Raw genomic sequence first — 12,503 nt, 5'->3', positions numbered from 1 at the left:
TACTCAAATAGGTACATGTATATGAGGCCTGGTGTCTTGTGGGAGGGTGTGAAAAAGATGAACAGCTGTCTATCTGTCTGTCTATCAGTTTGCCGATGTAAACACGGTATCTATCCAGTTATATCAATTTATCTTTCCACTCGTCTGCGTCAGGTGATCCTCCCTCCAACTTTTTTAATACGCAAAAATAATACCTCCCAAAGAGTCCAAAGCCAGTATCAATATATATACTGTACAGTATATATATATATATATATATATATATATATATATATATATATATATATATATATATATATTATAGTGGTAAAAAATTCTGTGTTATTCGAGGTGTCCACAATGGTTCCCATGTGGTCATAAAACGTTATGAAAATGCTAATAATGAAAAGATAATTGTGATATCTGTAGAAGCCAACAGCGATATTTCTCTGCAACAGTAGTAGTAGTAGTAGTAGTAGTAGTAGTGATAATAATAATAATAATAATAATAATAATAATAATAATAATAATAATAATAATAAAAATTCCACCCTCTCTCCCCCAGGCAGCAGGCCATGCTGGTCCTGGTGCTATCACTGGCACTGCTAAGTGGTGTGCAGTGTGACGTGTTTGAGCCAGACCAGGACAGGATAGTGGCGCTGTGTGAGGGGGAGGGCGGTGAGGGGGAGTGCCAGCAGTACTACTGGAACCAGAGGGCTGTCCAGGGGCATGTGGCCAGCATTACACAGGCTGGCATGTAAGTACAAAAGGAGGCTAATCGTAACACCTCTTCCTTATTCTGTATATCATGGAACCTGAGGAGACTGACGGGGGATGCAGCCATTATTACAGTCTACTATGAACGTATATACTGATCAATTCTATACTCTGTTCACACTAAACAGGCGTAAAAGTGCTATACAACTAAGGCATAAATATACCTCCATTTTGACGGCTTAGTTGTGACGAGATTAGTGATTAGATCTTGTTTATAAAATGTTGATGTTTTAGCCTTGCAAGTTTTGATGCTCTCTCTCTCCCCTCTGAACCCCCTTCCCACTTTTTCTCCATCTACCTCTTTCCCATTTTCTTCCTTCCCCCCCCCTCTCTCTCTCTCTCTCTCTCTCTCTCTCTCTCTCTCAGCTGGATCTACTACAGCGAGGAGGACTACAGAGGAACCAACATAACTGTAGTGTTTGGCGAATACACGATCAACATCCATCATCCCGTGGTGAGTAGAATATTTATCATTTTGATGGATAAGGTAGATAGGTAGACTGATAAACAGTTAAAGATGGACACAGATAGACAGACAGATAGATAGATGGATAGATAGACAGATGGATAGATAGATAGATAGATAGATGGATAGATAGATAGATGGATAGATAGACAGATGGATAGATAGATAGATAGATGGATAGATAGACAGACAGACAGATGCAGACAGAGTGTGGGAGACAGTAAACAATGGTGGATAGATAAATAGATTTTTTTTTTTATAGAGAATTTTTAAGATATGGATGGATGGACAGATAAACAGACATATAGACATACAGACAGATAAAACCCAGACAGACAGACAGATAAAACCCAGACAAAGAGACAGACATATACAGATTTTATGTCAAAGAAACAGGCAATGACGACGACAACAATAATGATGATAATAATAAAAATAATGTTATCTCCTTCCACTAAAGAGAGATAAGAGACGAGACTGTCTAAGTAATGTCCATTCCAAGGTCTCAAGCTTTATCTCTCTCTCTCTCTCTCTCTCTCTCTCTCTCTCTCTCTCTCTCTCTCATCTGCTTCCTTTCATTGTTATTCTAATTTCATTTTTTTGTTTTCACCCATTTTCCTTTACTCTCCATGTCTCACACACCCACACTCACCTCTCTCTCTCTCTCTCTCTCTCTCTCTCTCTCTCTCTCAACTCCTTACACTACATCTTTCAAAGAACTTAATATTTCTCATCTTATCCACTCGACCCACCACACACACACACACACACACACACACACACACACACATTCCTCAACATCTCCACTCTACTGTACTGTTCTTGTTCTTTTATTCTTGCTACATCCACGCCATTTTACTTTCCTAAGCTGAAAAAAACTCGTCTGGTGGTGATAAAAGTTGAACTGATACACGTCATGGTAGTGATGAGGTCAGCTATTGGATTTTCACTGCTCTCACTCAACTGGAAATTTTCACTCGTCACACCAAAAATCTCACACTAAAATCAATGCCTCCTCCTCCTTCTACTACATAATAATAATAATGATAATAATAATAATAATAATAATAATAATAATAATCTATCTATCTATATACCTAGGCTGCGTCCCCCAAGGAAAGGGAGGTAGCCGAGACAGGACGACACACTCCCTATTTAACCACTCAAAACACATTCATTCGCATCTTAGCCCCAAAGGGGAGAAGGGACAGATCCTCGCCACACCACATAATAATAATAATAAGCCTCGATAATAATTTTTTGCTGTATATAAACTCCCTTCTCATAAAAAGTGTTATGTTTCACTTGCCCTGGTTCTCATTTTACATTTCACCACCACCATCACTACTACTACTACTACTACTATTATTATTATTATTATTACTACTACTATTACTACTACTACAACTATTATCATTATTACTACTACTACTACTACTACCGCTACTACTGTTATCATTGTTATTATTATTATTATTATTATTATTATTATTATTATTATTATCATTATTACAGAGGTCAGTGCGTTACGTGGGCAACTCTCGGAGCATGACCCTGCCTACCGCCGTCTTGTATCCAGAGGAGTGGTACCAGGGGCAAGAGCACTACATTGAGGTGAGGCAGGAGGCTTAGGCAGGGTGGGGGTTAGGCAGGGGGAGGGTAAGGCAGACCGGCTGATAAATTCAATGAGATAGATGTATGTTTGTCAAGGTGAAGGTGAGAGTGAGGCAGGGTGGGGGTGGGTAGGCAGGATTAGGGTGAGGCAAAGGGGGTGTTATTTAGAGTGAGGTAGGGTGAGGTGGGCGGGCAGTGTATGGGAGTGAGGTAGGGTGGGTAGGGTGGGTAAGGTGAGTCAAACATTACATATAAGGATAAACCAAACAGGGCTGGGAAACGGCGGGGGACAGGGTGACGTGGAGGCGATTTGTTTGTGGCCACCCCGTATAAGGGATTAGGGCGTCTGGCAATTGAAAGATACATAGATAAACCAACGTATATCTATTTTCTCCAACCAATTCCCATTTTCTTCACATACATTTTCCATTTTCTTTTTTCAGATTGGGGCAGACGAAAGTGATCTGGTAATCATTCCAAATTTTCGGGATTTGGGACTAGACGCAAAATCCATCATCATTGTGGGATCCTCGTTCACTTTCTTTACGTGAGTTTGAGAGAGAGAGAGAGAGGAAATATATATTTAAATGCCAGTAATCTTGCAACACTTTGATGATGATGATGATAATAATAATGATGTTGTGGTGGTGAGTATGGTGGTAGTCGTAGTGGTGAGTGTTGTGGTGGTCATCATCATCATCATCATCACCACCACCACCATCAACATCATCTCAACCTAAGCTGATGTGAAAAGGTCCCAGTACGTGGGGGAGTCAAGGATCCACTCACACTATCAACAGGTGACTGACTCTACACTGAATGACAAGCCAAATGGTTTCCTATATATCAAGGAACAATTACCTACGCTTGAGTGCTTAACCATGAAATCTATCCGTGATCGGGAGAAAGAACTGCGTGCAAAAAGGCCAAAAGGGAGAGCTGGTGTGAACATGGAGTTACCCAGAACCTTGTATCCACCTCGTAATTGATATGACTTTGATGATGATGATAACTCGGCTTCCTCAATCTACTTCCCAATACATATAACTGGCTAGATAATGATGACGATGAAGATGATGATGATGAATGATAATGATGATGATGATAATGATGATGATGATAATGATGATGATGATGATACAGTCTACTTGCAACCTGGTTGAGTCACAAGCATGACAATAAATTTTAACCTTAAGTTCTTCATTCACATACACATGACCAGTAACTGCTCTCTCTCTCTCTCTCTCTAAACAGACAGACAGACAGATACGAAACAGAGTAACAGGCGCACTTGTGAATACATTTGGGACACATTTCTCGATTATCTTACCAAAGGGAAACTCCTGCAATACGATGGGTGAAAAACTACCCCAACTTACCCCTTCAGACTGCGTTATTCAAATACTTGTAATATTTTTTTGGTAAATTATTAGAGTTTAGAAAAGGGCTTAAGGAAAAGAGGCGTTTTGTATGCCCCTCATTTCCTTAGAGTCACTTAGCTGAACAAAACTGAGAGGAGGTTTTAAGAATGAAGTGTTAGGATAGATTATAATGGTTTAAAACTATATACACATTTTAATTTTACGAGAGAGAGAGAGAGAGAGAGAGAGAGAGAGAGAGAGACAAGGTACATACACAAGCCATCCTACACAAAGAAACGAAGAGATTTCATGGACAAACCTATATAGCAACTGGTCAGACAGACAGTACTAAAAAGCTCTCTCCCAACCCACCTCTTCCCCCGATAAACCAGTGCTAGAGGAGGCTACCCACCTAATAAGCTTGTCATGCAGGGAAATATTTATGGGATGGTCTGAAATTGGGTATAATCATCTATCAAGGAAACTATTAACTGGCTGTGTCCTATATAAATATTTTAGTGGGTTTATATGTGAGAGAGAGAGAGAGAGAGAGAGAGAGAGAGAGAGAGAGTCTGAAAGATAGTGAATGCTGAGAGGCAGCCAGACAAGTAGGGAAGGGGGGAAGGGCAGGGGGTTGTACAGAGAGAGTGCGTGAGTGTACATGAAAGGTGTACATGTGTACGTTTTTCATACGTTCATGGTGACCTTGAGTGCGTAGAGCATGACAGCTGGTTGGCGGGGTCGCTCTCTCTCTCTCTCTCTCTCTCTCTCTCTCTCTCTCTCTCAGTTTATCTAGCAAATCTTTCAGTCTTTATCCATCCCTACTTATCATGTCTATCTATCTATCTATCTATCAGTTCTCGTTGTCACTTAAGTTTATCTATTAAATCTAACTATATCCATTTCTGGTGTTCAGATTCAATTTACTTTAATATTCTTTCATTTTTCTTTAACTCTCTTTTCACATGAGAGAGAGAGAGAGAGAAAGAGAGAGAGAGAGAGAGAGAGAGAGAGAGAGAGAGAGAGAGAGTTAATTTTTTCTAAGTTTATCATAATTCTCTCTCTCTCTCTCTCTCTCTCTCTCTCTCTCTCTCTCTCTCTTTCGGCCCATGAACAAGCATATCACTGACTTCATGGATAATGTTGGTTCATGTGATGTTCATATTATATTTCGAGAGAGAGAGAGAGAGAGAGAGAGAGAGAGAGAGAGAGAATTTTACTGAGGGAGTAAATTATAGCCTTAAAAAAATCACTTTGCATAATGTATTCACTTCATTCATTTTTTTACCATTTTATGGTAGGTTGGCGCACCCACCATCCATTCACTCGATGTGGTGCTAATATCAGATTACAATGAGTTACTGTAATTCATGAAACTATTTAGTACCTGAGACCTAAACGAATTACTTCCATGTCATTTCTGCCATCAAGCTGCCTTTCCCCCGGTTCATATTCCCCCTTACATACCTCTTCACCTCATCTCTCCATCTCATACTCGTTGTCCCCTTCCCCTTCCTTCCTCCACCTCACTCACATACTCTCCTAGTCAATCTTTCACCCCCTTCTCTGCACAGGACCAAACCATCTCGTCTGACTACCAAATAAACATAAATCATGGTAGTGAAGGGAATAATCCTTAAAATGCTAGGGTTGCTTCTCAGCTTAAAAAAGATTATGCAAGTGGGCTGATAATTACGGGGTATGTCAATTATTAGAGCATTTATACACTTATCTGTCGCGTTAATGAGGCTTTGGTATGAATGCAAGGGTTGATGGGAATATTGTGGCTGGGGTTACGGAAGATTGGGTTGATGAGGCTGACGGGATAACTAATAATTACCTGGATGGCTGCTTTAGTCCCCCCCCCTCTCTCTCTCTCTCTCTCTCCATTTTTACGTCTTTGTAATCCTCTTTCCAGTTCTTCCCTCCCTCCCTCTCCTTCCCCCTCTCCCACCTTCTCTCTTCTTATTTTTTAACTTTTTTTTAGTTCCTACACCATTCTCTCCCTCTCTTCCTCCCGAAATCTTCTCACTTTCCTTCCTTTACTTCATTTTTTTTTCATCTCTTATAATTTCTTTTTCCTTCTAATTCTCTCACTCACTGTTTCATCTTTAAATCCTCTTTCCAGCTTTTCTTCTCCCATCCATCCCTTTCCCTTTCCCTCTCCCCCTCCCTCCCTTCTTCCCATTCTCTCTTTCCCCTCCCCCTCCCTTTTTTCTTGTATTTTCCAATTTCGTCACGTTTTCAATCATCTTTCAAACTGTATTATCCTTCCACATCATCTGCCTCTTCCCCTACTCTGTCCCTCCTTCCCCCCCCCACTCTCTCTTCTTCCCTGTCCCCTCTTCCCCTTTTTCTGTTCCTCCCTCCTTTATCCCCGCTTCTTACTGTTCTCTCCCTCCCTCCCTCCCTTCTCTATCCTCTTTTGACTTTTGTCCTACCTCTCTCCTCCTCTTCCTCTCTCCTCTCTCCCTCACCTTCTTTCATCTTTCTATTTCCCCCTTTCTTCCCTTCTTTACCCCCCGCCTGATCCTTCACTCCCTCTCCTCCTCGTCTCCCACTCGTCACCCTGTCATTACCCACCTCAAACTGTTACCTGTTATTCTACTAATTAAGCCAGACAGGTGTAATTAAGACCGTGCCTCAGACGCGTTCCCATCCTGTTTTCCTTGCGTGCCATCCCACCATCTCAAGTGCTTCAGATAATGACAGCTCTTTCCCATTGTTATCTGATCCACTTGGAGAGTTCGCTGCTTCCATTCCGCTCCGTTCGGTTCGGTTCGGTCTGATTTGTTTGGTGCTTTGATAACTTTCGGTTCAGTTCGGTTCAGTCTGATCTGTTCTGTGCTTTGGTTCGGTTCGGTTTATTTGGCTGGTTTGGTTTTGGTTCGGTATTACTTGTTCGGTGCTTGCATTCGTTTGGATTCCTGTGTGTGTGTGTGTGTGTGTGTGTGTGTGTGTGTGTGTGTGTGTGTGTGTGTGTGTGTGTGTGTGTGTGTGTGTGTGTGTGTGTGTGTGAGAGAGAGAGAGAGAGAGAGAGAGAGAGAGAGAGAGAGAGAGAGAGAGAGAGAGAGAGGCGTCACATGAGAGGGGGGTAGGGGGTCAAGAGACCCCCTCCAGCGTCCCAAGGTCACTAACCCCCCCTCTTGTTGCTAGTGTACACCCCACCCCAAGCACACACACACAAGCACGCATACGTTCACATACATACGTAAGTACGTATATACATACATATATACCATTATATAAACGTAAATATATACAGTATTCATACATACAGTCTCATGAGCATACAATCTGTACAAGTAAACGAACAAGCACTTCTGTAAGAATACACACACACACACACACACACACACACACACACACACACACACACACACACACACACACACACATAAAGCATACTCATACCGGTAGCCATGCATGCACACAAGTTGAAATTTACACACATATGGACAGACAGACAGACAGAGATAGGTAGATTACTGTAGCTAGCTTACATTTACATTCGCTAGAGCACACACACACACACACACACACACACACACACACACACACACACACACACACACACACACATGGAAGCTGACACACAACACCATGCAGAAACAGACACATGTACACAGACACAAGCAAAAATACACACCCACGCACACATAAGCAAGCATGAATATGGCCACACGTACACACACACATACACAAGTAAAACACAGACAGAAAAAAATGTATACAAGCGCGTGCGAAGGCTCAAACAGGCACATGAACATACACACATACGCACACCCAAACACGTGCCCCAAACATACACACGCTCATGTATTCCCAAGCAATTACACACGTTCACATAAAATTATACATACGGAATCCAACGCACACACGCACACTCTGTAAATACGCACACAAGCTAAGTAAATATAATCACACACACACACACACACACACACACACACACACACTTTTTACCTGAGCTACCCACCTTTCCATTGACCCTTGTAATCTCTCTCTCTCTCTCTCTCTCTCTCTCTCTCTCTCTCTGTCCTTTACAACCTGTCTGGCTGTTCAAGACAAGGCGAGAGATATTTCGCTGATGAGACAGAGGAGAGAGAGAGAGAGAGAGAGAGAGAGAGAGAGAGAGAGAGAGAGAGAGAGAGAGGGAGAGAGAGAGAGGGAGAGAGAGAGAGAAAGAGCAGAAAAGCAGTGAACCGTAACTTAACTACAGCATCTCTCTCTCTCTCTCTCTCTCTCTCTCTATTACCAGTGCACATTTACCCAGCATATTACTTCACCGAGCCATAAAACCAACTCAAGTAGAACGAAGGTAGACGCGTTATAACTGAGGAAAAAAAAGAAAAAAAGAAAATGCTCTATGATTAATAATAATAACTTGGCCTTAACAAAATCGAAAGTTGGTAGTGTGTAGTAAATTGGAAAAAAAAAAGAAAAAAGAAAAAGAAAAATGAAAAAAGAAAACAAAGAAAAAAACTGGTTCACTACGAAATTTTCTTCTTTAGTAATGAGGAAAATTGCCGTGAAAATAAAGCTAAATTATATGGCTTTGTTATTGGCGTAATTGGCAGAACGCGATGAAAATAACCAATTTATTAACGAAAATAATCCTATCTTACCCTCAACAAAAACGTAAGTCTGTAGTGGTCAGCATAAGAATCGTTCGTTACAGAGAGAAACTGAACTATCAATAATAAAAATAGCCGTGAAAAAATCATCATTATACCCCACCACTGATATCATAACTGTGAGAACGAATCAATTTGCACGAGTTATAGTCTGTGTTACTATATTCATCAGTCCCATGTGCAAATTTGCTTTTATATGATAACCACGAAAAATGGAACTCCTGTGGCAAAACCCAGCCTAGTAAAGGGCAGTATATAACACATTCATATATATTTTAATCAATACTCTGTCACAGAAAAGGAAAATATGTAATTAGAGAAAATTAAAAGTACCATCAGGAGGACATACAGACAGACATGAATAGCAACAAGTCAAGAAAGGCCCAGAAACTGACAGCAGGAAAGTGAAGGAAACATTGCATAAGAGATGAAATAATATAATGCTGCAGTATTAGGTGTGTGGGTGAGTGGAAGGGGGAGGGACAGGGTGTTAAGAGTGGCAGGGGGAGTGGAGGGGAGGAGCAGGGGTGTTAAGAGTGGCAGGGGGAGTGGACGGGAGGGACAGGGTGTTAAGAGTGGCAAGGGGAGTAGAGGGGGATGGACAAGGGTGTTAAGAGTGGCAGGGGGAGTGGAGGGGAGGGTCAGGGTGTTGAGTGTTAGGGGGAGTGAAGAGGGAAGGGTAAGACGGGCAAGGGAGGGGGGAGGAGAAGCTGTGTGATAAACTAGAGCAGATAATTTCCTCACAGTTAATCAGAATCTTCAAAGTGCTTGATAGTTACTTATTCTAAACCTTCATTATTTTTGTGGGTTATTCTTGCTACCTCCAGACGACGTGAAGTTTTATCTTATGGCGAGATCTTTGTAGTGATTGGGTCAGGCAAAGCTACATATTAATTATTGTAGTTCATGAGGTCTATCCTAACTTTGAGTGTAGTAGTAGTAGTGGTATAGGAGGAGGAGGAGGAGGAGTAACAATAATAATAATAATAATAATAATAATAATAATAATAATAATAATGCTAGAGGCTTAAGTGGGAGGGCTGAGAGTGGCAAGAAGGAGTGGAGATGGTGTGTGATAACGAGGCAGCAGACATTATCCTCACAAGCAATCAGGATCTCTTGGTTGTTTGGCAGTAAAAGGACTGGGAGGAAAAACAACATAAAATTACCAGTGAAATAAAATGAAAATAAATACAACAGCTGAGAATGATGACAAGAGGAGCAGAGATATCAGTGTGAAATAATGAAGACACCTATAGAGAAACTAGCCACACACACACACACACACACACACACACACACACACACACACACACACACACACACACACACACACACACACACTAGCTGAGAAGGGCGACAAGAGGAACACACAAACATCTACGTGAAATAAGCAAACTCGACTTCAGTACTGTAACATCTTCTATAACATCACTCGTATTAATATGGTTCTTTCACCTTAAACTGGTCCACATTTTCGTGTTATTTCACTTATTCCACGCAGCTGAGTGGCAGAAAAAGGCGATACGAAGGCTCTACATCCATTTCATAGCACTTCTTACTGACTAGCATCGTATTCTAGTTGATCCTATGTTACAAGGCAGCATTTAAGGTGGAGAGATGGCATTCACTAGGCCACGTGAAAATGAAAAGAGTATACCACAGCCAGACACAGGGAAAGTCACAGAATTCCCTCCTGCCTTCAAATCTTAAATCCATACTGGCTATTTCCCTTAATGATCTTAACTTACTAAATGCTTTTCATCTTAACCTGGCCTAGACTGTCCTTTTGCAAATTTACTTAGCTAAGTGGCAGAATGGGAAAATGCTAAAGTTCTACCTTTGTCCATAGCACTTCTTCGTGACTAGCATCCTATTCTCGTCTTAATATACTGTTACAACTCAGTATTCAAGACAAGGAGGATGCAATTTTAGGTCACGTTAGAGTAAAAACAGCATAGTTCCTAGTCTGAGAAATTTCCCTTATGTTCAGTAACTCCGTCTGGCATTTGTAAGCATGTAATATAAAGGTACTAAAGGGGTTGTTGTTTAATCCTAATCCGTCTGGCCGAGCAGACCCGTCAACCTCACGCCCTACAGATACAGTACAGTACATACACACCATACACTTTGCAGAGACCCTCGCCTGTGTTGGATCAAGGCCCAAGACTCTTGCCACTGCGAGGTTAAGAGAAAGATGAGAAACGATGTATCTCGTAAACAGAATCTTTTCCGAAACACCAGATAAAAAGAGAATTCCTTTTATCAATCGGCAGAAAATCTCGCCAGTAAAACCTTAAGCCACAACCACACTCGTACACACAGAAAAGCCTCGCCAGACCCAGTGCATATGAAGTGGAAATGAACACAAGAAAAAGAAAAAAAAGCCAGAAAAAAATAAAATAAAAAAAAAAGGCTAGGCTGGCGGGTGTGTTGGCGCCTGCAAGTCCACAACAAGAGGCTGGGAATGCGCATCTTGTTTTTCTTATTGTATTTTTAACCAGTCATAAGATCATAGGCTGAAAGTTACCAATGGGCAGTTTTTGGAAGGCTGAATTTTGAGGGTTTTCTTTTTTTCCATTTTTCACCCCTCTCTCTCTCTCTCTCTCTCTCTCTCTCTCTCTCTCTCTCTCTCTCTCTCTCTCCAGTCATAAGATCATAGGCTGAAAGTTACCAATGGGGAGTTTTTTGAAGGCTGAATTTTGAGTTTTTTTCCATTTTTCACCTCTCTCTCTCTCTCTCTCTCTCTCTCTCTCTCTCTCCAGTCATAAGATCGTAGGCTGAAAGTTACCAATGGAGAGATTTTTGAAGGCTAAATTTTTTATATTTTTTCCACTTTTCACTTCTCTCTCTCTCTCTCTCTCTCTCTCTCCAGTCATAAGATCACAGGCTGAGAGTTACCATGTAGTGTGTTTTTTTTTTTTACTGTTAAATTTTTATGATCTTTTCCACTTACAGACAATACAACGTTTATTCTCTCTCTCTCTCTCTCTCTCTCTCTCTCTCTCTCTCTCTCTCTCTCTCTCTCTCCAGTCATAAGATACGTTGAGGGTTACCAACGAGTTTTTCCTAGTTTTTTTTTATTACATATCTGATAATCTTTTCCACTTGGCGACAGTCTATTAACACTCTCAGGCTCCTATGACTCAATACTACTACTAAAATAATAATAATCATAGTAATAATAACAATAATAAAAATAAAAAATACCACCACCACCACTACTACTACTACTACTACTACTACAAAAAATAATAATAATAATAATAATAATAATAATAAAAATATAATAATAATAATAATAATAATAATAATAAAAATACCACCACCACCACCACCACCACCACAACAACAACAACTACTATTACTACTACTACTACTACCACCACCACTATTACTACTCCTAAAACTCCTCTCTCCCTTTCTCTCTCTCAGGAAGCAAAACCTACGTGGTGGGGAATGTGTGTGTCTTCAACCAACCTTCTTCACCCCGACCTATGATGAGAGAGGCGCTATGGAAATGCTCTCAGCCTCCTTCTACCCCGACACTGACCTCCTTGACCTGACCTCCGTGGGTAGTCTGGCTATGACCTGTGACGTACCCATGAAGAAGTTGTGTAGGAGGTTAGATAGCGAGTACTGGAAGAGTAGTCAGTGTCCCGTGGTTAG

General features: G+C 41.0%; 1 protein-coding gene across 1 annotated transcript in view; it reads left to right on the top strand.

Annotated features, from left to right (window-relative positions):
* Window positions 1-554: 554 nt before the first annotated feature.
* The window catches only part of LOC145399469 (uncharacterized), an 11,977-nt gene continuing 28 nt past the window's right edge, over window positions 555-12,503 (top strand). Inside the window, exons 1-5 of the mRNA XM_080272077.1 lie at window positions 555-736; window positions 1,123-1,210; window positions 2,738-2,836; window positions 3,280-3,383; window positions 12,270-12,503. The exon at window positions 12,270-12,503 is cut by the window's right edge and continues 28 nt beyond it. Of these exons, the coding sequence (XP_080128203.1) occupies window positions 555-736; window positions 1,123-1,210; window positions 2,738-2,836; window positions 3,280-3,383; window positions 12,270-12,503 (707 nt within the window). The remainder of the gene's footprint in view (window positions 737-1,122; window positions 1,211-2,737; window positions 2,837-3,279; window positions 3,384-12,269) is intronic.

Source organism: Coenobita brevimanus, chromosome 49 (genome assembly GCF_032717465.1).
Source record: "Coenobita brevimanus isolate Jiangsu-jjx chromosome 49, ASM3271746v2, whole genome shotgun sequence".
In the NCBI taxonomy this organism is placed as follows: Eukaryota; Metazoa; Arthropoda; class Malacostraca; order Decapoda; family Coenobitidae; genus Coenobita; species Coenobita brevimanus.
The sequence above is the reverse complement of the archived record's forward strand: the minus strand, read 5'-3'. Positions and strand labels throughout refer to the sequence as shown.